We start from the raw sequence: 27,914 nt of genomic DNA, 5'->3' as shown, positions 1-27,914 counted from the left end.
AATACTATTTCAATCGCAACAGCCAGACTCTCAATTCTTCCGGTCACACTTCATTGATAATATCAATATTTCCCTTTCTTGCAAGAACCAAATTATTTAAGAGTGTATGAAAGAAAGCATCAAGAATAATAGAGTTTTGTGCACCAAAAGCAGCTGGTCCTAACTGCTTATTTATTAGATAACCAACAACCCAACATGACCTAAAAAAGATGAAAGATCATAGGAACTGAAGATGTCCTAAGCAAATCCCACTGGAGAAGTAGCCAACATCCAGAATGTACAGCGGAAAAAAGAAAAAAAAAATAATGGAAAACTAGTAGCAGCTGGGGGAAGAGGTGTCATCGAATCCTGCTGGCCCTCTATGGGTGTCCTTTCCATCCGCCATAAGCATCGTCCCGTCTGTTGTTTCTGAAGGCACAGCATCCGATGGAGTAGACAACGATAAGGAAGACAAGGACTATGATGTTGATGATCGCAACCTTCTTCCAGTCATTCTTGATGTTGGCCAGCACACCAGCCTTGCAAGATTGGCAGTTGTAGCAAAGGATGGAAGGATTATTATCCCAGGCATTGCAGTCTGGGTTGCTTGAGTTTGAGATGGTGGATTTAGCCCAGGAAGTTTCACTCTGATAGGTGAAGTTACATTCCGTGGGCGGCTTGCAGCATCCAGACTGAATAAAGAAACGCATATAGAGGTCATAAGGTTAATTAAGTAGACCAAGAATCAAGAATTATCAAAAAAAAAAAAAAAAAAATGTAGAACAAGATCGTCAGGAGATTCATCAGAAAAACATGAAGCAGTGCAAAATTCAATCGTGATTCATGATGGTAATGGATCACTAAAACGATACATTGTTTTATCAGGCATTGAGAAAAAGCACCTTTGGAATATTAAAATGAAGACCATGGTGCTCTTATAAGATACATGCTTTCTGTTACGTAAAGCAGCAAAAAGACTATCATGAGAGGGCCCAGGCACATGAAGAGCAAATGTTCTAGAGTCGTAAATTACTAATTAAAAGATTAACATGTTTTCTATTCAATATACAAAACAAAAACAGGACAAAAGCACCACCATCTGGATACAAAATATATAAAATCACACTATGTGATTGATTCAAAAAGATTCGTGCTTACATTATAAAGCTAGACCAAAATTAAAGGTGTAGTAACCATAATGCATTATTTTCAAATCCCCACATGTATGTATTGAATCACCCACCACTTATGCTTCAATCAAGGGTAGATGATCGATCATAACTCGGAATCACACACATTTTTCCAGTGCAACCTAATATCTTATATAAAAGAAGGTTTGAAAAGCAATTAACTAGACCATGATAAAAGGTATGTTGCTAAGTCGCATACTTGAAACACGTAAAACATGAAGATACTATAAAAAGGGGAAAAAAATCAGATCAGGAAGAACAAATCCACATGGAATAGAGATGCATCTGGATATATTAAAGAACTCGAGCAAGAAACTTCATGGAAAGTTTACAAAAGCAGTGAATGGTAAGCCAGCCCATGATTGACCACACATAGTCAAACAAACCAGAATCCAAGGTATTGGAATTTGGAACCAATCAACAAAGAAAGGTGGCAAAGAAACCCAGCAAATTTAGTCACAAGTAAAGATTGGAAGCAAACAGGAAAATTTCTCTGCAAGAAAGAGGTAATAATTCTGTGCAATCTCTATAAGAGATATTTGGATTTACTAAAAACCCTAAATCAAGAAACCACAGATGACGATTGGACCAAAAGACAGGTTAACAGATTCAAGAAAACAGATAAACCCGACAATTCAAAAGGAGTTGATGGTGAAAAGGCACCTACTTCTCAATCCGGTCAGCATCATCTATATTTTATCTTTCGGGTGGAAAAGAAAAAAAAATTAATATCATGAAAACTAACAGACAGATTAATTGCCCGGAAAACCTTTCCTATAAAAACCAGTTTTTCATTTGTTTCTTCCAATAGAAAGTTGACAAATTCGAAACTTTCATTCCGAATTTGATTAAATTTTTTTTTTCTATGTAATAGTGGTAGTTTCCATTTACCTTTTCCCTAGGTCTAATTGCTACAGACCAAACCCTTACAAAAAAATAAAATAATTGCGCTTCCCGAAAGAAAGGGGAAAAGCGCCTCTTTCCAACCGTCTGAAACGATACAGAGATAAGAAGACTTCCTGCAGTTACTGATTGTCTAAAAGACGAATTAAATTAATGAAAGCCAGACATGGAGCCTCAACGGACATGAATCACCTGATATAATAACCAAAATTCGAATTTTTTTTGTGTCTTCAAGAAAGAAAGCTCGAAAAATGAAGGATCCCAAGAAAAGTATTCAAAAATCTCGGAAACCAGCGTGAAAAATATCATCAAGAGAACCCCAAACCAGCGAACCCCTAATAATGGGGCAAACAGATTAAAGAAACAGTAACCATATTCTCCGAGAAAACCACTGAATAAGATCTTATACCAAGCGAGACCTAAGATTTCATCACGATCCAACCAAGAAGCCCAAAACCACCAGAGAAAACCAATTAGTCTTTAAAGAAAGAGAAGGAGAAGGAAATTTAATGTTCGAATTGGAATACCTGAATGGGGGAGAGGTTGTCGTTGGCGAACTGCTGGAAGGTCTGGTTCTTCTCCTGCAAACTCTGGCAGACCTTGCTGTCCTGGATGCAGCTGTGGATCCTGGCCCAGGTTTTGCTGTTGTTGACCCTCTTCTGAAGCCAGTTGGAGTAGTCCCCCAGGCGGTACTCCTTGTAACCCCGGTTGGAGACGACCTCACCGGCGCCCTTATTGGTCACGACGAAGGCAAAGACGGTGAAGCAGAAGAGGAGGACGATGAGGAGGAACATGACGAAGAGGTAGACCCAGAGGAGCCAGGTGACGCGGCAGCAGGCACCGACGAGCCCCGCGAGAGAGACGACCATCAAGAACACGCCGACGGCAATCACCGGCCCCTGGAGGAACTTCTCGCAGTCGGTGCTCCCCCTCGTCGCCAGCCATATCCCCCCGCCGACGATCGGGATCGACAGGAGGAACGTCAAAAAGTTGAGGATCCCGATCAGGTTGTTGCTCACACGAAACATCTTCTTGATTTCTTCTTCACCTTGCGCCTATACCCACGGCGGAGGACCAGAACTCAGAGTGAGGAGTTGGGGGCGGGGGCGTGAGAGAAGGGATAGGGAGCGGCAGAGAGAAAGGTGGGTGAAAGGGCAAGAGAAGGGTGGGGTATAAATAGGGAAGTAGACAGCGTGAGTGTTATTAGAGTTAAAACGCGTAAGCGGTTTTAGGATTTTACCGTCCATCACTAAACAGGAAACAGCCATCCGCGTGACGCAGCGCATTTATCGGTTTCCGGGCAGGGTGTCCTTGTCGAACGGATGTGTTAAACGCTCGGATGACTTTGTAGTGTCGCGGACCATGCTATTCGAATCGGATAGCGATGGCCACGGGCTAGTGGTAAAATAAATTTTTGCAGCTAGTTTCAATGGACGAAGGGGACATTAAATGAATGAAAGGAACAAGTACAAGGATAGTTTGATTAATTAATTGAGCGGGTTCGGATACATGATGGATTTTTTTCTTTTTCGATGAGATAGATTAAAGCTTTTTAGTTAAATTTTTAATCAAATTTGGAAGGTATTCACATGGTATAATTTTAAATGAATTGGGATACGAATACGACAGATTCTAGAGATATTCTATCTGTTGCCAGTCGTTATCAACAGCGCGTATACACAGGGAGGAAATCAGTGTAGAGCAATAATACAAACTACCATGTGACGTCATTCTCCCGTTCTCAAATTGTCCAGCGTATTTAAATCCAATAAATTAGGTGAGAATGAAAGGTACATGATTACACATTTGGAACGTGACTTATACGCGATCGCGGACAACCCAAACACCGATCCCTCGTTCGTTCGAAGAAAAAGCCTTTCGCCTTTTCGAGGAAGGAAGGAAGGAAGAAATGGGAAGGGCACTCCTCGCCGCGTGCCGTTAGGTTGCCGTTTTGGTCGTCGAAGTTAACGCGTGGCATGGCGATCCCCAACTCCGTTCCGTGTTCAGCAATCATGGGCCTGTCCGTTGACTCACAAATTAAACCATGGATGGCGAGGCGGCGAGACTAAGAAGTTTCCGACCTCGCTTGCTATTTCGGTTGAACGCGATCAATTATTTACGAGCCAGAAAAGAGAGGGCCGGCGATTAACAAAGTAGATAAGAAAGATAAAATATGGAAATAAGGAACCGCGACGAAAATGCTAGGAGGAAAATCTTTACCAAAAAAAAAAAAAATCCCCAAAAAAAAAGCTAGGAGGGAAACGCGGACGGCAGACGCGGTTCAAGCAGGCCAAGTTTGCCCCCACGCGCCGCGAGTTAATGCGCCTCTTAATTTTGGATGTATAATTACAAAGCTGTTGTACGGAAATTTGAATGCAGGAGACTAGGAAAGCTCCTCTTAGCTTGCCCACCAGCGCCAGGTGCAACGCAAAAAGCTGACACATGTGTAATATGAATGTACGATTCTATTTCTATTTCATTCTATTTTTTATAATAAAATAAATATTTGAAAACGAAATAATTTTGAATAATAAATTATTATTCTGAAAAAAAAATAAAAATAGGTATAAAAATGAGTGGTTTATTATGTCTTCCTTTCAAAAAAGTTATATTTGTCGTATACAAGATTTTTTAAGGAATGTTAGAAAAAATTCTCAACTGATATTTTAGAGGATATCAAAGAAATTTTTGATTAATATATCATATTAGAAAATATGAGAAAGTATCAAAAGATATAGTAAAAAATTTCAACAAATGTACCATATTAAGAAATATCAAAAAAATTCTACAATATATATCATTTACGTTAAAATCATGGAATCCTAATTATATTTATTTCTTATACTATTCTTATTTTGATGAATGAAATATCATAATAAAATTTTCGATTTAATTTCAATAAAATTGATGGGTATACTATTTCTTGATTAGACCTCCTTTTCTGATACAAGCTGAAGCTTTATTTATACCCCTTGCCCTTGACAAACAAACAAAACCCTTCTGAATAAACAAAATTTTACATATTTATTATGCACTACTCGAGAATTAAACCTTCTCTATTGCACATGTCATGAGGTCCTGAATGAAAGAGTATTTGCACAGACGCATCATAATAATCCTCATTACACAATCAAGGCCCTAGTTAGTTTTCTCATTCTCATTCTCACTCTTCCATCGTCAGCTACCCTCTCCTCACGGTGTTTTAAAAGTCAATCTTGATAAATCTGTATGTGATGATAATAAAATTGCAATAGGTTTGTTGATGCGACACGACCAAAAGCATCCATTGAAGATCGTAGGATAGCAAATTATATCCTGTGGCATGCCATATGCGGAGTTGGTAGAGACATGCACCGTCACCCTAATTCTTTCATTCTAAATACAATGTCACATCGTTATAAAGGGCCACCATTGAAATCATTGTTGACTATTATAACAACTATTACCTGCTTCATAAAATATCATTTTTTATTTTTATATTTAAATAACTATTACCATAATAATATTATGACAGATAATAATAGAATAAAATTATTTTTTTATTAACTTTTGACTGGTGATGACTTGATACACCTTTCTTCACCCGAAGCTTATTGAGGATCCACCCAATCTGGGCCAACTAAAATTGGACACGGTAGGATCATGGCAAACCTCCCCAATGAAATTTCTATCCATAGGGCATGTCTCACTTCGTCGTTCATCAATTATACAAGGGGCTAAGGTTCAACAGGAAAGACTCCCATGATGCAAGGATCTAGATAAGCTGGCCTTGCGTTGACACTACGTCACACACATTACGTCACACGGCAGGCCATACCAGCAAACAAAAAGAAGTGATCAGCAACCACATGATTCGCATGTTGTACTCCCAGAGCAGGAGAAAAATGACCACCTCTATAAGTTCTTATAAAAATCTTGCCGTGTCGATCGCCCTCTACCCCCAATGTCCCTGTCATCTTTCTCTATAATGGCAGAATGCATCCCACCACCTACATGATTGCGGAATCCCTTTACCTCAATGGAAATTCTCTCCAGTGTGTTTCTCGCCATTAATGGTGGGCCTCTTTTCATGTTTCAATAATGCAGCAGATCAGTGACTTTTCAAAAGAATTCACGAACAGATATTTGGTGGGTAGACTTATTTCGGATGGGCCAGACTTGTTTCCATCATATGGAGGAAAGATGAAATGGTAACGCCCATAATTTCACTGCAGGTATTTCCTGAAGCTAAACATAGCAAAGTGTATGCGGGATAACCAACACAAAAACCAACACGAAGACTACAGAGTTGGTTTGCATGTAAATAATTTGCAGATAAACTTGTACCTTCCTTTTATTCAAGCAAATGTTAAAAAACATAACAAATAAAAGTTGTCATGCAATCAGCAGCAAGAATTCTGTAACAGCAAAGCAAACCACAGGTCCGGACCAGCACCAGGCATCGAGGAAAACAGTGGTCAAGAGCAGCATAATTCTAGGCATTGGTCGCTTAGAGGGGGCCTGGAAAAGTGCCATTCTCCCTTTGCTCATTCCATTTCTCAATCTGGATCAGTGAAGAAACCAAAAAGGGTCAATAGAAAGGGGAGAGACAAATCAAACATTACAGTTAGCAATAAATAAAGGGCAAAAAGGCTGGGAGTCAGATGAGAAGGTTGGATGGGCCTAACACCACTAACAGAGGCATAAGCAATGATAATAAAATGAAGTAAATATAAGAAGAAAGGTAAGTTCCAACAAGCATAAGAAAGAGATCAGAAAACAGAAAGGACCCACAACATGGTTCCATCGACAATACACAGCTCGTGAATTGGAATGAGAGAGTGAAACCTAATCGAAAGTGGTTTGCCCCACCTCATCTTCCAGCTTCTTGCTTATTGAACCTGTTCTAAATTTAAAGACAATCTATTCCTGTTCAACTTTGTAAGGAAATTTGCTCCTGGCTCTTGATGGTAGCCGCTTAAAGGCATAATGGTGTCCTGAAGATCTTTTACAATTACATTGCATCTTAGCTGGACCAGTGACACATCAAATGAACCCACCAGCAGGCCACTAAGATCACCAGATTAAAGCTCCAAACAGCCATCATGGACCACCGTATTATCAAACGATCAAGGCACCTGCAACCAAAGTTTTTTAAATACCAGTTTTGGTACCCACACTAGCACACAGCTGGTACGGTACCATTATGGTACAGATTTTGCAAAGGGCATAGCCGGTGTCAGTTCCTTAGCAATAAAGTATGGTAGGCCCAGTACAAACCAGCTGATGAAATGCATCCACAAAGAACAACATACTGAACAACATTTTTACAATATTTAACAAGATCTTAATCATAATCAAGAAAGAGCATGTGCAAAAGGAAAAATAACAACACTTTGTGGCCTTTACTTCTTCCATTCAAGCATGTCAACTTCAAGATGCCAAGTTCCCAACCATATTGGACTCATTTGGTTTGCAAAAAGAGGAAGGGGAAAAGCATGGTCAATAGAAAAAAGAAAAGATGCTTATGTTGGTTTGAGTTTTCAAAGAAGAGAGATGAAAAAATAGCTTTCCTATGAAAATAATTTTCCCATACTTCATGCGAAAAAAAAAACATGTGGAACGTAGGAAAGTCACCTTCCCACAAGCTGGGAATTGTGGTAATTTTTTTTCCAAAAAAACCCTTAAACCATTATGATATTTTTACTACCTATTTTAATAGTCAATCTTAAACTATTAAAAACATACAATTAAAAATTAGCACAACATAAAGAAGTCACAGAAATTTTAATATAAAAACATATTAATGATTATTAAAAATTACCACAATATAAAGAAGTTGTTTAACTATTAACTAAAAACTCAACCAATAAAAATTTTTAATAGCTATTTTAAATATTTAAAAATATTTACAAGTATATAATGCATTATGGTAGTTAGACAAGTAATCCAAATATATTAAAAATTTTGGTAATTTTAATAGTTAAAATATTTGCAAATAGCTATTAAAAATATATTCAATTTTTTTGATGTTGCACCTTCAAAACCTCCGGACCTTGGTGTCCCAAGTATTTGATTCTAAAAATTAAGCATGTGATATTTTTCTTACTTTTATTAAAGGAATAATATATATTTTACACAACTTTCTTGAGAATGTAGATGCTCAACGAAATATAAGTCACTATAGAAAATATGTTCTCTATTCCGCTTTCTTATGGTCAACCAAACAAGCCAAAACTACTTCCCTAGGTATCATACACCAAAGCATTGATTTTCTAAATATTCAAATAAGGTAAAATTCTTCTAGCAAACTAAACGAGTCCATGAAGGTTCAACTTGTTCATAATCTCTTAAACAACAAATGTCATAAATTATCAACATTAGTATAAACATTGTGCATATTTGAATGAACAGTGGTATGTTTATAGACAATGGAAAGGAAATAGTCACTCTCTTCAAAAAATATGGTGTTCATAGTTTTCATGCATCTAATAAGCAATGCTTCCCTATGATGATTTGATTTTATATTATCCTTCAACATTTAGGATCACAATCAAATTTAGATAAAGCATCGTCAATTTCCTCATACATGGATGATAACCATACTATTGACAAATTAAGAGATGTGATTATAGCTCAAATGCTAAAAGCTGAATTATGATGGCATCCTCGGCATTAGCTCAACTCAATGGTCCATCATGCATTTGGAGCTTCATCCACCTTGAGCAATAGGTTGATTAACAACTCCCAAAGTAAGCTTCTTGAGGTTGTCAATCCAATGGTTGAAAGTATTCAGCCACAACCAGTCCTTCCCTTCAGTTGTTTCTTTACCTCTGACAGCAGTCTTATATAAATGTTAGATGTATGTCCTAGAAGCCAATATGCCTGACACATTATAATAGAACTAGAACACAATTTTGTACTTAATATATTGATTTGATCAATAAAAAGGCAAGTTTATTTTTCATTCAAACGTGATGCGTCCTTGAATCATCCATAGAATTAACCTTTCGATACATATTCTCAAAGTGTTGAGAATTAAAGACATGTATTTAATTTCTAAATACTCCTGATCATAGTATCATCATGAGAATAGTGATCGATCCAGATAAACCAGCGCACAGATCGCTTTCTTCGGGATAGATGAGTCTCTGATCTACAATACAGAGACACTGAACGATGAGTGTGGGTAGTTGTTAGAGAATAACTAGTACTGAACGTAACTATACAAAAGATCACTTGAATTTTTACTCGATCATCAGTAACTATCTCGATGCCGTAGTTGTGTGAATAATCTTTTGATCTATGATGGTACGACTGCTCTCAATGAGGCTGCTGGATTTTGACTAACGCATAAACATGATCTCAATGAGCCCTTGTAATGGATGTTGGTGATAGTTGGTCTACTGTAGGAGTAGGATGCGCATCAAGATAGAATCTATCGACCTTGATAGAAAGGAGTAATCCTATGGGATTTGAGAGACTAAGTTCAAGAGTCTGTGGCCACAGTAGTTTGATTGATGGAAAAGGATTTCCATAAGCATCACAATTGGACTTGAGCTGATCGAATCTATCATATGACTAATGATGAGGTTTAACGATTTATCCATGACCTGCCATCTAGTCGGGACTCACAATAGAGGGACTGAATCACACGTTAACTACACCTTGAGGTTCATTTTCGATTCTACTGGATTGCCACTACATACTGTTAGGTGTCACTAGTGGATTGTGAGAGCTCACTAGGATTGCTCACGATCGATAACCCTTGATGAGTTAGAGTGAAATTGTTTAGATCCATTGAAAAGAGTTTCAATGATACTATGATAAAGATCATTGTATATCTCACTACCAGATAGAATTGAACCTATGAGGTTACACAACAAAAAGATTAGATCTGGAATAAGCAATTGAGCTTATAAAGTCTCAATTGGGTTTAGAGAAACCCTATTGGGTTCAGGGTAACTTTGCTAGCACATGGTTGAACTCAATTTTCTCTTTAGCGTTTGAATTTTTTATTTAATAAGATTAATTCAAACTTAATTACCTGCTAATAATCTAAATGAATTAGATTCATTGGGCTCCAATTGTTGGATGCCTAAGATTTTGGATCAAATGAATTAAGGATGCAAGTTCTTAATTAATTTCCTTGATAGTTTTCTTTGGGCGCCACTTGATTTGATCAAGTTAGGCGTGTCCATCAATTGATGGGCGTGTGGGACCAGCTTTAGGCGTCCCATGGGTGCAAAGTGGGGTATGTTTTTATGGGTGCAAGGGCTCCAATAGTTGGCGTCTAATTGATTTTCTAAAGGAAGTCAAATAACTAAAGATATAAGAAAACCTAATACAAGTAGGACTTGTATTAAGTGGTTGTTTGGTTTTAAATAGGATTCAAAACTTATGCCTATTTAAAGGGGCCTCCCCTAAGATCCTTAGGCACTTCAACCAGCAGCCCATGCCCCCTCTTGGAGAGTCCCACGCCCCCTTTTCTCTTCTCCCTTGGAGGTCCAACGTCCCATACCTTGGACGTCCTCCATCTTCACGCCCAAAGGGGGTTTGGGCGTTCCAATTGTTTGCTGGTTTCTAGTCCCTGGTTACTTCATGATCTAGGGAAGAAAAGTAAGAGAAGAAGAGAAGAAGAAAGATCAAGGAAAAGATCAAGAAATTGATCACGATCCAGGCTTCGTTCAGATTTACAGACTGATTTTTCTTGAAGAAAAAAAAATCAATATTAAGAGAGCTGTTCCAGACTGATCCTGAATAGATACCCATAGAGGTCAGACACTTGCGCGACTAAGAGAGAACCTCTTCTCTTCCAGATCTAAATTTGAAGAAAGAAATTGCGAAACACGTATGTGATTCAATCACATGATCAATTTCAGCATATATTCAATTTCAACATATGAAATAGATCTTAGTGATTTATGTTTTATGCATGCATGATATAAATTAAAAAGAATTTTAATCTTCTATTTTGCTGCTATATTTAGAAAAAAAAAATTTTGAAACATACATACATGCTCCGACATAGAAATTCCAATAGTGGTATCAGAGCCATGATTTTCATATGCATGAAATTAATATACATGTTTTGAAAAGAGTTTCAAAATCTAATTTTTTCTTGATACATGAGATGTATAGATGAATATTTTAAATCTGAAATTTATTTTAAATTTAATTTTAGAACATATAGTTGATATGTCAAAGCATGCATAGCTCTGAATTTTGTTCTAGAACAGTTTCTAGTTCATAATTATGTGATATATAGAAGCATGCATAAATCTAAAATTTTATTTGACCTAATTCATGATTCATATATGAGATATATGATTGCATATTTAGATCTTCAATATGATTCATGATTTGTATATGAGATATAAGATATCATGTATTGATCTAAATTTTTGCTTAGATCTGAATTTTACATATATATATATATATATATATATAAGATATATGTTTGTATGTTAAATCTTAAAATTATTTTCATAATTTAAAACTTACCTTCCATGCAAAGAATTTAGATCTGAAATTTAATTTTGGAATCTAAAATTTATGTTTATGCATGAAAATTTTGGTTATGAAAAAATCAAAAATTAGATCATGTAATTAGGTTGCATCTAGGATTTTTGATTTGAATGATATGGATTTAATCCGATTAAGTAATTGATCAAATCAAGTCAAGTGTTGATTGGGGTTAGATCAATTAAGTTATATGATCCTGCAATTATTGTTGATCAAATCGATTGAATCCCATATGTAGAATCGATTAACTTAAGGACCTAATTCGGCTCAATGGCCTGAGTCTGATTCGCTTGAGTTAACCTATTTGGATCAATTGACCTATTGCTGTCTAAGACAAGTAAGTTAGAGGTGGTTATTTAATTCATTCCGTTAGCTGACCTAACCAATTTATTGGTGTCTAAGAAAAGCAACGAGGGGACCCCCACCGATCTCGACTTATCTGACCAATTTAGAAGATTGAGTCCTGAATAAGATTGCTTGGCGTTTTGATTTAGCCCATACCAATTGGATCAGTCATACGATGATTGATTAGATGAGACCTAAACCTAAACCTCCCCACAAATATTGTCTATAGATCTTCCACCATTGTAGATGTGCAGGTGTGTTACTGGTGTTGATTGTTCTCGACTGGTTACAGTGGTTCAGCTGCACCAGAAACACGGAACCACTCTATCAGCAAAGAGTTGCTCCAGAGTGAGGATGGGGTTGGGTCCAATAACTGCTAGGTGAGGGACTCAATGACGGCCTTGTACCTGCTTATGAACGGTGGGTCGGGCTTAACTAAGGAGTGTGGTCAATAACTGTTTGGTGAGCTCGCATGACTTAGAGACCTAATCGCTACAACATGCTTAAAGAAGCATCTGGACAAAGAGTTATACATGCATCGGTGTGCATGCTACCAATAACTGTTAGATGAGGTACATGACATCGGTGGGACCGCAGCACTCACTAAAAATCTATTTGTCGCATTAGGATTTCCGTTTACCACCCGAGTGAAGGGATCCGAAAATTTAGTGGGAGTCATTATTTGCATCTTACAGTTCCTAGAAGCAAATATAATTTTAAAATACAAAAGTCTAACTTGAATCTCTACTCTCGCAGTTAAACAATGTCAGTCTCAAACCCTCTAACCCGCATCCTTAAGTCCAATCGTTTGACCGGAACAAATTATAAAAACTGACTAAGAAACCTCAGGATTGTCCTAATCTTAGAAAAACTAGGTCATATCTTGACCAGAAACCCATAGTGTTACCAAACTATTCTACTGCTGAGCAAAGAACTGCTTATGAAAAGTGGATGGATGAAGACAGTCAACTCAAGTGCTATGTGCTGGCATCTATGTCAAATGAGTTGCAAAGTCAGCATGAGCATATATGCCCACTGCCAGGGCTATGATAACTCACCTACAAGAGTTGTATGGTAAGCAGAGCCGTACAGCGCGCTTCGAAACGTCTAAGAGACTTCAATTTGAAGATGCATAAAGGGCAATCAGTCCATGAGCACTATATGACAGTGATCAAGGACATTGATGAGCTTAGAAAGCTTGGGCTTGATATGAAAAAAAATTGCAGATGGATTTGATCATTCAATCTCTTACGAGTTCATATAGTCAATTTATTATAAATTTTTATATGAACAAACTTGATTGCATTATACCCGAACTGGTCAATATGTTGGTCACTACGGAAGGAACTTTGAAGAGTTCAAAGGGCACTATTCTCGCTGTGGAGTGGACTTCTTCCAAGAGAAAGTCTAGTTGGAAGAAGAATAAATCCGCTAAAAAGCAGAAGAAAGAGAGCAAGCCAAAAAAGGACGTTCCAAAGAAGGCTGAAGCAAAAAAAAAAATATTTCCACTGTGATGCTGAAGGCCACTAAAAGAGGAACTGTCCGCTCTACCTGAAGAGCCTAAAGACTAAGAAGGATGATAAACCTTTAGAAGATATGCTCGTAATTGAATCTAACGTTACGATTTTTCTTCTACTTCTAGTTGGGTATTAAGCTCTGATTCGACTACTCATATGTGTACTTTAATGCAGGGTCTAATAGAAAGTAGGAGATTGAGAGAAGGTGACATGATCCTTCGGATCGGCAATGGAGCAAAAATTGCTACAGAAGCTATTGGTACTTATCCTCTTCGATTACCGTTGAGATTTAGATTAGATTTAAAAAACTGTTATTTTGTTCCTGTAGCTAGTCAGAATTTGATTTCCGTGTCTGTGCCAGCACAGGATGATTTTGAATTTAATTTTAATAAAAATTTTTATTTCATTTATTTACAAAATAAATTGATTGCACGAGATCTTTTAATTAACAATCTATATCACTTGCATGTTGATGCGAATTTAAACGAGCAAATAATGAGTGCCGTAGGCCACAAGAGATGCAGAGATGAAATTAACCAAAAGTACCTGTGGCATCATAGACTATATCATATTGGAGAGGACAGCATAAACAAACTAGAAAAGAATGGGATCCTTAGCTTTCTTCATCCAGAGTCGTATCCAGCTTGCGAATCTTGCCTTCGAGAAAAAATGACCAAGTTATCCTTTTTAAGATATAGGAAAAAGGCCACTGAGTTACTTGCCCTAGTACACATCGATGTGTGTGGGCCATTTGATGTGCAGACCAGGAATGGTTATAGCTACTTCATTATCTTTACCGATGATCTGTCTAGGTATGAGTATGTGTATCTGATGAAACACAAGTCTGAAGCCTTTGAAAGGTTCAAAGAATTTAAAAATGAGATAGAAAAACAAACTGATAAACCCATTAAGATTCTTCGATCTGATCGAGAAGATGAATACCTTAGTCAAAAATTTTTGGAATATCTTAAAAAGAGCGATATAGTCTCTCAATGAACTTCTCCAGGAACATCTCAGCTCAACGAGATATCCAAAAGAAGAAATAGGACCCTATTAGATATAGTCAGATCCATGATGAGCTTCACTAATCTACCCTTATATTTTTGGGAACATGCCTTATTAACTGCATTCATTTGTTGAACAGAGTTCCATCAAAATCCATTCCTACCACACCGTATGAGATATGGTGCGATAAGAAACCGAGTCTAGGTTATCTAAAGACTTGGGGATATCCGACCTATGTCAAGAGACAGATGACTGATAAATTAAAGGATAGATCTATAATAACTCGTTTTATAGGATATCCAAAAGAATCAATGGGATACTACTATTTTCTACAAGATCACAATATAATTGAGTCGGAACGCCATATTTCTAGAAAAACAGTTTATCCAGGATGATAGCAGTGGGAGGTTAGTTGAGCTCGAAGAGGTCTCTGAAGAGCAAAGAGCTATAGATCCTCAAGAACCCATTATTCATAAGCCAGTAGTTGACATTCCTCTAACACCTCGTAGATTTAGCAAGATCTCCAGACCTCCTGAAAGGTATATGGGTATACTTATGGAGGAAATAAAAAAAATATTTCTTATGGGAGATAAGAGCCATAGTGATGATCCTAATACCTTTGACGATGTGATGTTTGACATCGATTTCGATACATAGTTAAATGCAATGAAGTCAGAAATTGACTCGATGCACTTGAACCAAGTATGAACATTAGTAGATCCACCTGAGGGTATAGTATCCATTGGGTGTAAATAGATTTACAAAAGAAAAATAGATGCCGATGGTAAGGTAGAGACCTATAAAGCAAAGTTTGTGACAAAAGGTTATAGCCAGCGCAAGGGCATTGACTATCAAGAAACTTTTTCACCGATAGCCATGCTGAAATCCATCCATACTCTGCTTGTTGTCGCAGCTTATTATGATTATGAAATCTGACAAATGGATATGAAAACTGCTTTCCTGAATGGACATCTTAAGAAAAATATCTATATGGAGCAGCCTTTAGGTTTCACATCTGATGATGGTGATCACAGGATCTGTAAGCTGCAAAAGTCCATATACGGATTAAAGCAAGCTTCTCGGAGTTGGAATCGTCATTTTGATGATACGATCAAATCGTTTGATTTCATCAAGAACGAAGAGAAATCTTGTGTGTACAAAAAGATCAGTGAAAGCGCAATAACATTTCTCGTAGTGTACATGGATGATATTCTCCTCGTTGGGAATAATATTCCCATGTTGACCACGATCAAAAGATGGTTGTCCACGGAATTCTCCATGAAAGAAGGGGTGGAACTAGGCCGGGCCCTACCCCTACCCGAGCCCGACTCGAAAATAATTTTCGGGGTTCGGGCCGGGCTTAAGCCCGATGAATATATAAAAATCCCGACCCGACCCCGGCCCGAAGACCTTTGTGCCAGCCCGAGTGTTATTCAGCCTAAAGCCCATGCCCGCCCACTCCCTCCCCTTCTTTGTCTTGTCCTCTGGTGCCGTGGCTGAGACCACGTTCAAGACCCTCTCCGACGGCGACACCTCTGCCAACTCCGCCCCCTCCCAGTCTATGAAGGCTCCGCCACCGTCGCCGCCCGATCACAGGCCGCCATCGACATTCGATCACAGGTCGCCGTGTTCTGGAGCTCTGGACCCTTCTTCGCCATCCTCCTATAGCTCTCGATGGCGATGAGGGCCGTGTCGGGACCGCTCGATGGGGGTTTCGTCCTCTTCGAGCCGATCGAGCAGTGGGTGCTCTCGGGCCTGCTCGATGTCTTGCCTTTCTCCAATCGCTCACGAAGAAGAAGAACTGGATATCTCGAGGAGGCTCCGGAGGCCATCCCTCTTCCGATGAAGCCTCTCGGAGAAAAACCACCACCCTGGGTGCCTTTCTCTAGCCCACCGTGCTTTTCTCGATTCTCCTCCGCTGTTTCACTGCCCGATGGATCAAGCCCGGCAACGCCTCTCCTCCGAAGGAAACAAAGAATGGTGACGGTGGCACCACCACCTACAACTCCCATGTTCAAGAGGCCGAGCAATGCGGCGAGAGAGGAGGTGGCGGAGCGACGAAGGTCGGAGCAGATCAAGAGATGGGGGCTTGGGGGAGGTGGTCGAGGGAGACGGGAGCTTGCCGGCTTAGGAACGGCCAATGGGCTCCTTTGATGATCAAGTAGGGGCAGGGCAAATCTGAGAGCATATCTACATATGGGCTGTTTTGATCGGGCTTTGATTAGCCCAAATTCGGGCTTGGAACCGGGCCGGGCCAAAAGTCTGTCTGAGCCCCGCCCAAAAATAAAACGGGCCCTATTTTTTGATCCGAACCCGGCCTGAATGATTTCGAGCTGAGCCCAAAGCCCGATCCAAAGACAGCCCGGCCCGATGGGCCTCGAACCGGCCCGAGCCCACTTCCAGCCCTAATAAAAGACCTAGGGGAAGCATCCTATATTTTTAGAATAAAGATCTATATGGATAGATCTAAAAGGATACTATGTCTGTCACAAAAGCTGTATATAGAGAAAATGCTGAAGAAGTTCAACATGAAAAACTCTAAAAAAAAGACTTTTACCTCTTAGGCATGGTATTAATCTTTCCAAGACGATGTGTCCGACTACATCTGAAGAAGTTCAACACATAAGTAGGATTCCTTATGCCTCAGCCATAAGGAGCCTCATGTACGTCATGCTGTGTATTCGACCTGATATTACCCTTGCTGTGAGTGTCACGAGCAGATATCCGTCGAATCCAGACGAGGAGCACTGGATAGCTGTGAAGAAATCCTTAAGTACTTAAGAAAAACTAAAGATTTGTTCTTGATCTTTGGAGGAAGTTCTAAGTTGCGAGTCGAAAGGTATACTAATTCAGACTTCAAGTCTAATCCTGATGATAGAAAATCTACGTCAGGATATGTGTTCGTTTGCAATAGTAGCGCAGTCAGCTGGAAGAGTTCCAAGCAATCCATCATAGCGGATTCAACCACAAAGGTTGAATATATTGCCGCTTCGGATGCTACAAAAGAAGACTTCTGATTCAAAAAATTTATCGCGAAACTTGAGATTATGACATCAGATGCCATATCACTTTATTGCGACAACAATGAAATCATAGCACTTGCTAAGGAGCCGAAGTCTCATTAGAAATCAAAGTACATCGAACGACGGTATCATATCATACGCGACTACCTCGAAAAGAAATATGTCGAGGTGCGAAGAGTAGACTCTATGGACAATGTGACAGACCCGCTGACAAAGCAATTGAGCCAGCCGAAAATGAAAGTCCACCTTGAGAAGATAGGACTTAAATTAGTGGCTAATTGACTTTAGTCTAAGTGGGAGATTATTAGATGTATGTCCCAGAAGCCAATATGGCTGACACATTATAATAAAGTTAGGATAATTTTGTACTTAATATATTGATTTGATCAATAAAAGGACAAGTTTATTTTTCATTCAAGTGTGATGCGTCCTTGAATTGTCCATGGAATTAACCTTTCAATACATATTCTCAAAGTGTTGAGAATTACAGACATGTATTTAATTCCTAAATGCTCCCGATCATAGTATCATCATGAGAACGATGATCGATCCAGATAGACCGACGCACAGATCGCTTCCTTCAAGATAGATGTGTCTCTGATCTATTGTGTAAAGACACTGAGCGACAAGTGCGGATAATTGTTAGAGAACAACTAGTACTGAACGTGACCATACGAGAGATCATTTGAATTTCTACTCGATCGTCAGTGATTATCTTGATACTGTACTTGTGTGAATGGTCCTTTGACCTGCGATGGTATGACTGCTCGCAGTGAGGCTGCTGGAATTTGACTGACACATAAACATGATCTCAATGAGCTCTCATAGTGGATGTTGGTGATAGTTGGTCCACTGTAGGAATAGGATGCGCATCAAAATGAAATCTATCGATCTTGATAGAAAAGAGTAATCTTATGAGATTTGAAAGGCTAAGTCCGAGAGTCTGTGACCACAGTAGTGTGATTGATGAAAAAAATTTTCATAAACATCATAATTGGACTTGAGCTGATCGAATCTATCATATGACTGATGATGAAGTTTGACGATTTATCCATGATTTGCCATCTAGTCGGGACTCACAATAGAGAGACTGAATCACACATTAACTACACCTTGAGGTTCATTTTCGGTTCTACTGAGTTGCCACTACATACTGCTAGGTGTCACTGATGGATTGTGAAAGCTCACTAGGATTGCTCAGGATCGATAACCCTTGATGAGTTAGAGTGGAATTGTTCTAACCCATTGAAAAGAGTTTCAATGATACTATGATAGAGATCATTGTATATCTCACCACTAGATAGAATTGAATCTATGGAGTCACACAACAAAAGGATTAGACCTGAAATAAACAATTGGACTTATGAAATCTCAATTGGGTTTAGAGAAATCCTATTGAATTCAGGATAACCTTGCTAGCACATGGTTGAACCCAATTTTCTCTTTACGTTTGAATTTCTAATAAGATTAATTCAAACTTAATTACCTGCTAATAACCTAAATGAATTAGATTCATTGGGTTCCAATTGTTGGGGGCCTAAAGTTTTGGATCAAATGAATTAAGGGTGCAAGTTCTTAATTAATTCCCTTGATAGTTTTCTTTGGGCGCCACTTGATTTGATCAAGTTGGACGTGTCCATCAATTGGTGGGCGTGTGGGACCAGCTTTGGGCGTCCCATGGGTGCAAAATGGGGTATGTTTTTATAGGTGCAAGAGCTCCAATAGTTGGTGCCTAATTGATTTCCTAAATGAAGTCAAATAACTAAAAGTATAAGAAAACCTAATACAAGTAGGAATTGTATTAAGTGGTTGTTTGATTTTGAATAGAATTCAAACCTTATGCCTATTTAAAAAGACCTCCCCAAAGGTCCCTAGGCACTTCAACCAGCAGCCCACGCCCCCTCTTGGAGTGTCCCACGCCCCCTTTTCTCTTCTCCCTCTCTTCTCCCTTAAAGGTCCAACGTTCCACACCTTGGATGTCCTCCATCTTCACGCCTAAAACGGGTTTGGGCGTTCCACTTGTTTGCTGGTTTCTAGTCCCTGATTATTTCATGATTTAATGAAGAAAAGCAAGAAAAAAAGAGAAGAAGAAATATTAAGAAAAAGATCAAAAAGTTGATCGCGATCTAGACTTCATTCAGATTTGCAAGCTGATTTTTTTTGGAGAAGAAAAATCAATATTAAGAGAACTATTCCAGATTGATCCTGAGTGGATATCCGTAGAGGACGGACACTTGTGCGGCTAAGAGAGAGCCTCTTCTCTTTCAGATCTAGATTTGAAGAAAAAAATTGCGAAACAGGTATGTGATTCGATCACATGATCAATTTCAGCATATATTCAATTTCAGCATATGAAGTAGATCCTAGTGGTTTATATTTTATGCATACATGATATAGATTAAAAAGAGTTTTAATTTTCTATTCCACTGTTGTGTTTAGAAAAAAAAAATTTTTGAAACATACATACATACCCCGACATAAAAATTCCAACAATAAATTTATGTCTAACCAAGATGCAACTAGACGGAACCAAACCCGCATCCAAAACATGCAAATATATCAAGCTACAATTTGCTCCTCTAGATCCTGTGCCCCTCATTGCATCAAGAGATCTAGTTCTTCAATGTCGTCCTTAAATCTAATTTCTTGCTGGAGTTTACATTTGGAGAGGATAAAATAGAGATGGTATTTATCAGGTAGGAATATAATTCCCAAAAGCTCCATTTTCTCTGGTGAAGTTAAAATTTAAATTTTCTTGTCTTCCCCCTATACGTCTTTTGTTGCTCATAGGTCCAAGCAAACCAAGCATGCTTGTGCTTATTTTAGCAAAATCTCAAATCTACAATGAACTGAAATGATGACACTTAGTTGTCATCAGCCCTCTTGCACACAAGTAGTACTAGATTCAATTTCCTCTTAATTGACCATTTTCATTCAGCTTTCAATGCAAAAAATGGATATAAAAGGTGTAAACATCATGGTCACAAATAATGTGACAGATATGATGTCCTTCAGTTCCAACATGTGGAGGACTTTATTACCTGGTTTACATCTAAAACAAGAACCATAATAATCTTTCCGTGCCATAAAATATCTATATAAAAAATTGCAGATCTAAACCATAATTGATATAATATGTCTTTCTCATAAGGGATAGAATAAGAAGACTACTCAGAACTAGCAAGACAACAGAGGAAAACAAAATCCAATTTTGCACACAAAATTAGCATAGGCCCAACATGATCTCAACATAACAAAAATGTTATGATCTTATTGGTCCAACAAGATCATATAGTTTAATATAACTTTCTCCAAGCCCAGCTTGTGAAGCTAGGCAACTATTTTTCAGCTTAAAACACTAAAACAAACATATATAACATGCTAATTAGTGAATTTGAACATGATGCCATGGACTGAACCAACAACCGAAATAATTCCAGATTAGATCAAAACTCTTACTAAGAATATGCTAATACAGGGAAAACTTATAAAAAATACAAGTTTAAGATGTTTATTCAACATAGGATTGCTAAAAAAAGAATGACCAAAAAGAAGGCAATGAGATCACATGGAAGTGACAAAATTAGTTGCTTACTGAATGTTAAAGACAGTAAAACCTTATTCTTGACCAAAGTTTGAAAATAAACAAATGGCAAAAGACTAGAGTTAATTGTCCATGTATACAGTAAGTTAACAAGAAATTCAAAACAAAGCACGGAGAAAAATTGGTTCAGACTGAAACTGAAAAGTTTCAACTATGCTGTCAGGGTTTGAGAAACTTCAAGACATCTTTCTCATTATCTTGAGTTAAGTGAGGAAAATGGCCATCAATCTCTGGTCACAGACTTATCTCTTAGGTCATGTTCTCAAGGTTCTCTTTCATATTCTCAACTACTATCTCAATATCCATAAATGCAGAAATCTAATACGCACCACTTACGAGCATATCCTCCTATCTAGTTCTCCCAAAAAGAAAAGAGCTTGCCCAACCAATCTTTATTTACACTTTCTACCGAACATATTTATAGTGCACTAACAACTATAAGGTGAACACGCCCTTAATTCATATGTTCCTTCCTTATGCCTCTCATGCATATCACAATGTTCACTTATCCACACCTATGCAAGTACCAGTTATAATACTCTTCTTTCCTAGGATTTTTCAGATGCCCAGTGGTCCAATTCTGACAATGCAAGTTTGCAAACCCCTTTTTCTACACAATGTCAGCCAGCAATGATCATCAAGTAACACCACTCTCCACTAAATATGCTTACCTTCTCTTGATATGCAATCCATTTTCTTTTTTGCCGTCACCTAGCAGTGAATTCACATCAATTTGCTAACAAATTTGAATTATCTGGAAAATGTAATCTACATAACCACAAAAATTTAACTTAACAAACTTGAAACATATAAAACTTGTAATTCATTTTAATCCAATTGCTGAGAAAATGAACAAAAAATAACATAAACAGACAAAAAGAAAAGAAAAGAAAATCAAGAACTTTCTTATGTTTGATTGGAATAAAAAAAATTGCGGCGGAAGTTGTAGGCAAAATAGTTAATATATAATTGTCTCCTCCTGGTCTACTTGCCTATATGTTATTTTCCCTTCAAAATAGTTACTTTTGGAGAGAAAAATTCTAGGCTTCTTAAAGAAAATATGAGGACATTACTTTCTACTAATTTTTTATCTTACAATTTTATTTTGAACCACTAAAGAATGGTATAGATTGCTCTCCTTCTTTCTTCTCTCTTAATTTCTTAGCAAACAAGTAGGACCCTATATTTCATATTAACCAAACAAGGGAATGGCTATGAAATTTATATTCCATATTAAGTTGCACCAAAAAATTTCTCAAAGGACTTCCCCCAAGGATAAAATTTGAAGATCAAGGAATCTCTCCTGAAATATGGAAATAATGGTTCTGCAAGGCTGACAATAAATATTAAAGTTATAAGCACAAATGAGACTGAATATAAATGGGATAGAATAGGAGGCATAAGCACTCACCCATTCCCCTGGGCACAGAGATCTATAGTATCTGGCAAACTTTTGACACTCAGCAGCATCTTCACCTTTAGCATTCAAACACCTGTATTTGCAGTTATACGTCTAGCTCATTACTTTTACAATATGAAATGGGCATTGTCAATAGAAGATGAACCAAACAGGCTGTAAGCAGTCAGCATGCTAAATTGCATATTAAATATAGATATAAAACAATCATACTTGTGATATTCGATGAAGCGAGTGAAACAATGCCTTGTTTGATTTGTCGTGGGAAAGCGAAAATCAGCTGGTGCAGTTTTCAACTCAATCTAATAAACAAGACACAACAATATGAAAGATTAATATGAAATATTCTCCACAGGTGTTCTCATACCAAAAAAGAGGAAAAATGTTAAGATAAAGCTATCAAGCAATGTAACAGGAAACTTATATTTAAGCACAAAAAATCAAATGAAAAAACTAGATGCAACAAAACTTTAGAACAACGTGATTAGGCATGAGTTATGTGACCATTCAAAAATAGTAAATAAGCATCTAAGAAATTTTAGAGGGACATGCAACTTAGAACATATGACTAATTAACTATAGCTAGAGTTATGCAATTCTAAGACTATATTCACAACTCTGGGGTTTTAGAGAGCAACTTCATAAAAATATACACAAATGGAGAATTCAATATACCACAGATAAGTTGCTTATGGCAACTAGAACTATTTCTACTCATGGAATTAGATGGAAGAGATTGTGTATTTGTAGATGCCAAATTGCAATTTATTTATACAGTCTAGTTCTTTTATTCTTCCGTGTGCCAAAAAGGATCATGCTAAGTTGATGTTACATATGTCAAAGACAGTTGATCTATAATTGCAAGCACCGCATGTCTGTTCATATATAATTTCTGAACAAGCGGTACTTCATCTCAATAATCACTGCCCTGAACCTTCTACAATACCCTGACATCAAAACCATGCTTCGGATATGGTTCCAAAATTGGAACTTTATCATAACCTACTTGTAACTCAATCTCAAAATAGTTATCGAACCATTTAAAAGCAAAGGTTAGAGGGTCCATGAAATAGAACCTCCATGTACTACCATATATACTATAACTCATCCAACACAAAAACTCGTTGTCTCTGTTAGATAATCTTGCAATGATCGAGAAGCGCAGCACAGTATGCCCTAAATACAGCATAGCATTTTCTTCCGTGGGAGGCGGCCAAAAAAACGAATTCGGCGTCATTTGTGACCAAAATTTTCCAAAACAACCAAAAGGGGGGCTTTCTTTCATCGGGCAGCATAAAAAAGAAAAAGAAAATGACAAAAAAAACATGGGAACAAAAGGAAAACAAATAAAACTACAAATACATGAAAAGTATTGTGGATGATCCCTCAAAAAAAAAAAAATAAAAAAAAAAAAAAAATAAACATTGAAATCATAAAACAACATCGAGAACCCCTGGTCAACGGGTTACCCCATATATGTTACAGTTAAAAAATAATAAAGAAAACGTACTGTAAGAAGCGCTGAAAAATTGGTCTCGTAAAAGATAAAAGAAAAATAAATGGAAGATCATCTAAGAAGCTCCGGGCGAAAACTTTAGAGACGATCCCGTATAGTATCAAATCTAAAGAAAGATTAGCAGAGCCGTAAACGATCTAATAGATAAAAATAAACAGAGGGGAAATAGGAGAAAGATCGGGTAAGCTAGGGTTAAATCGAGCGACCGTGAGATCGATTGATCGATAAACAGAAAGTGATCAAGGTCGTTTACCTCCGCCATCCGTAGCTTCTCGGCTGCAGGAAACGAAGCTCTGGAATGCGGCTCACCACGGCAGCCGGACGCCCTTGTTCAAACTATAATGGGTCCCTGTTGTCTCCGTAGATTTTCGACCGTTGGATCAAAAGCCCAGGGCTGACCGTCCAGAGATTGAAAGCCGCAACTTGGGCCAGGCTGTATTCCCGTTACGGCCCAACCCAATTCCCCCATACTCCCCCTCATGTTTCGCTCGCATCCGTCAATGTGAAAGCTTCGAGTAACCTGCTGATCCCGCCTGCCAGATTTGTATTATTCCTTCTTCTTAACTATGTGCCCAATACAAATGTCATGTTACAAATGCTATTGGCAGTATTTTGGTTACCACCCAAATTATAGGAAATTGCTGCAATCTATGGAACTCTAACGAATTATCTACAACTCAAACCTTTGATTTCTTGCAGTGTTCGGTGACTGCCATAGTAAAGAGGCATTTGGTTCCGATCAAAATTAAAATTAAAATCGAAATGAATTGGAATAAAAATTAAAATAGACATATTTTTTACAATGTCCAATGATTCTACTATAGTAAAGATGAATTTGATGTCTGATCAAAATCAAAATTAGAATCGAAATAGATTGGAATAGAAATTGGAATAATCATATTCTCCAATAAATTTGTTTCACGATTGAAATTAGAATTGAAGCCAGAATGGTATTTGAATATTATATATTAGTAGTTCAGATTAAATTTTAGAGAATTGAAGTATTCTCGTTCATCCTTAAAATTGAAATAGTAATGAAACTCCTTCCAACCAAACAATTGAAATAGAAGTCACTCACCCTCATTTCAATTCCAGAACCCAAATCTTCTCAATCAAACATACCCTAAGTTTATTGATACATAAGCCAAGCCCTTGTTTTCACCCTAATCTTTCATAATATTAAAGCTTGAGCCTAGTCTTTCAAGAGTTTTACTTGCCGTCACAATCTTGAGGAGCCAAGCAACCGATCATCTCGTTTCCATGGTAAGGGCAGCTCAGGAGGCGTTTACTTGGCAGTCCAGTTTTCCTTCTTCATATTTCACTTTGTAATAGCTTATAACTGGTCTTCGGCCCAAGCTTTTTACAATGACACCCAAAAAAAAAAGGAAAAAAAATAAAAATCATCAATTTTTCTCATTTAAAAGCAATCACCATGTATCACATTGCAGAGTTGTCTGATATTTTCTGCATACCCTAACTGTAGAAATTATTTGTAGAAATTAATGAGTGCATTAGTTTTCTACCCAAGCTAGCTACGTTGCAAGCATTGGCGCATGGCTTCAAACATCAGTAGAAAGATACTACGAGGAGATTGTTGCCTGCTCATTTATATGGTTCATATACGTACCATTAAATTTTATGACCATCACCATACAAACGATCAAAATAATAGTAAAGATCATTCATCTAAAAAATTATCTTATAATCGGACGCTGTTTGACCTTTTGATCACTCATTTTTCATTTAACAGTCCAAATCATTCCGTACTAAAATGATCATGATAATAATATCCGATTGAAATGAAATTTTGATAGTGTGCTATAAATTTACCGAGATCATCGTTGTCAGATTTTGAACCCATCAATGGTCTCTATTTATCAGATCATCATACAGACGTTCGAGACCATTGAAAATCGAATTTTATTGATCGATATAGCTAGGGCTTCCTGATCGAGACAATTTTTTGTAACGATACTCTAACAATAATTATTTAGATGATGAATGGTGAAGATGGGCTTTAAATTCTAAAATTATATCATATTCAGAAAAAAAAATAAAAAAAAATCATATTCGGTTGCAAAATACATTTGTGATCAATTTTTCAGTTGTAAAATATTAAAAAATTTTATGATCAAAAATCGATCACAAAATTTTTGAATTATTTTTTAATCTATAAATAAGTTTGTGACTAATTTTTTGATCATAAAATATTAATTTTGTGAATAAAAAATCGATTATAAAATTATTTATAGATCAAAAAAATAATTCAAGTATTTTGCGATCGATTTTTCGATCATAAACTTTTTAATATTTTACAACCAAAAAATCGATCATAAATATATTTAAATTAAAAAAATAATTAAAATATTTTATGATCAATTTTTCAGTCACAAAATATTAAAAAAAATTTACGATCGAAAAATCGTTCATAAACTTATCTATAGATTAAAAAACAAGTCAAGAATTTTGCGACCAATTTTTTTATCATAAAATTTTTAATAAAAATAAAAAAATGAAAAGCTTGCAACTGATTTTTTTGACTGTAAAATAATAAATCCATTTTGCAATCAAAAAATTGATCGCTAAATTATTTAAAAATCAAATTAAATAATTGAAAATTATTGTGATCAAATTTGTGGTTGCAAATTCATAAAATATTAATATTTTATAAATATATTTTTATATTTAACTTTTTAGTTGTAAAATCATTCGTAAAATTTTAATTTTGCAACTGATTTTTTCAGTTGCTATATTAATTTTTTTATTATCGATTGTAAAATTGATCACAAAATTTTAAATTTTACGATCAATATTTTTTGGTTGCTCTATTAATTTTTTTTAATAATCAGTCATAAAATCGATTGTAAAAAATTTTGATTGTAAAATCGATGACAAACTTCAACCGCAAAATTCAATTGCAAAATTGATCGCAAAATCATTGTTTTTTTGTAGTGACTTCACAGGATACAAAAAATAAATAAATAGGAACTAAAAAATAGATTGCAAAATTAGAAAGCAATTCATAGCTCAGATTTCCAATCTAATAATAAAAACTGAAATCGAAAAAGTATCCAAGATGAATAAAATATAATAATGATTTAATAAATACCTTATACTGGATTCAAATTTGAGAAATAAAATCTGAAATCCAAACCAACCTACAAATAGTAAAAAAATTGAGATGTTTAGCAAATTTTCATTATAAAGTTAAAGATTGGTCTAACAAAAGATATCATATTTAACAATATCATATTAATAGTATACAAAAATATATCTGGATTTCTTAATAAAATAAAAATTGATTCTTCATATAGATAATTTCAACATATTAATAGTGCAATTCATAAAAAGTGACACAATAAGTCAAATAAAAAACATACAATCGAAATTAGCATCATTTTCATTCATTGCCAAAATATGATTAAATTTCATCGAACAAACCAAAGCATGATATAATCATTCTTTAGATATAAAGAAAAGAAGATAAAGTTAGCCCTCATAAATCCCAAAATACAAAATATTGAGCCACACACTAGTATCCTTCTAAAACATACCTATACATAGTCCAAGATAGTATTCTCACCAATCGATGATTCAGAATCTGATCAGAATATTTTTTTATATTTTTTAACTTCCTTGAACAAATTACTATAGTCATTCAACAACCTCTTATATCTATTGACCGTCAGTTCATGCTCCCAATGCAATTGCTATGCTCGTACTCAAGTTGTTCATGATTGTTTTTAATTCTTTGGTACATACACTCATAATATTCCTGTCTTTAAAGTTAAAATCTTCAAGTTCAAATTTAAATCTTTGCTGCAATCTATTTATGGTGAATTATGTAGCAGATTCTTCCAATTTATATCGACATGCATGAAATGTCTTTGGATCTTAAAAATTTTAAGTGA

General features: G+C 36.6%; 2 protein-coding genes across 2 annotated transcripts; both read right to left on the bottom strand.

Moving 5' to 3' along the window:
* Positions 1–134: 134 nt before the first annotated feature.
* LOC105039566 (tetraspanin-8) lies at positions 135–3,233 on the bottom strand. The gene is made up of 2 exons (XM_010915757.4): positions 2,600–3,233; positions 135–671 (listed from the first exon to the last, which is right to left on the bottom strand). Exons 1-2 carry the CDS (start codon positions 3,098–3,100, stop codon positions 360–362), a joined length of 813 nt encoding a protein of 270 aa, XP_010914059.1. The 5' UTR covers positions 3,101–3,233; the 3' UTR covers positions 135–359.
* A 3,146-nt stretch (positions 3,234–6,379) lies between these two features.
* LOC105039565 (cytochrome c oxidase subunit 6b-3) lies at positions 6,380–24,375 on the bottom strand. Its single transcript, XM_010915756.4, has 4 exons — positions 24,257–24,375; positions 22,701–22,789; positions 22,482–22,563; positions 6,380–6,615 (listed from the first exon to the last, which is right to left on the bottom strand). The coding sequence occupies exons 1-4, from the start codon at positions 24,263–24,265 to the stop codon at positions 6,562–6,564; spliced, it is 234 nt and encodes a 77-aa protein (XP_010914058.1). The 5' UTR covers positions 24,266–24,375; the 3' UTR covers positions 6,380–6,561.
* Positions 24,376–27,914: the final 3,539 nt, after the last annotated feature.

Source organism: Elaeis guineensis, chromosome 1, assembly GCF_000442705.2.
Source record: "Elaeis guineensis isolate ETL-2024a chromosome 1, EG11, whole genome shotgun sequence".
In the NCBI taxonomy this organism is placed as follows: Eukaryota; Viridiplantae; Streptophyta; class Magnoliopsida; order Arecales; family Arecaceae; genus Elaeis; species Elaeis guineensis.
Note: the sequence above shows the minus strand (reverse complement) of the source record. Positions and strands in the feature narration are given on the sequence as shown.

Coding starts and splice junctions, on each gene's coding strand:
- LOC105039566 (XM_010915757.4), bottom strand. CDS start 3,100: ATGTTTCGTGTGAGCAACAACCTGATCGGGATCCTCAACTTTTTGACG. Junction 672..2,599: donor ACAACCTCTCCCCCATTCAG/GTATTCCAATTC, acceptor TTCTTTATTCAG/TCTGGATGCTGCAAGCCGCC.
- LOC105039565 (XM_010915756.4), bottom strand. Junction 22,564..22,700: donor CGCTTCATCGAATATCACAA/GTATGATTGTTT, acceptor CTGCAAATACAG/GTGTTTGAATGCTAAAGGTG. Junction 6,616..22,481: donor CTCTGTGCCCAGGGGAATGG/GTGAGTGCTTAT, acceptor TCACTGATCCAG/ATTGAGAAATGGAATGAGCA.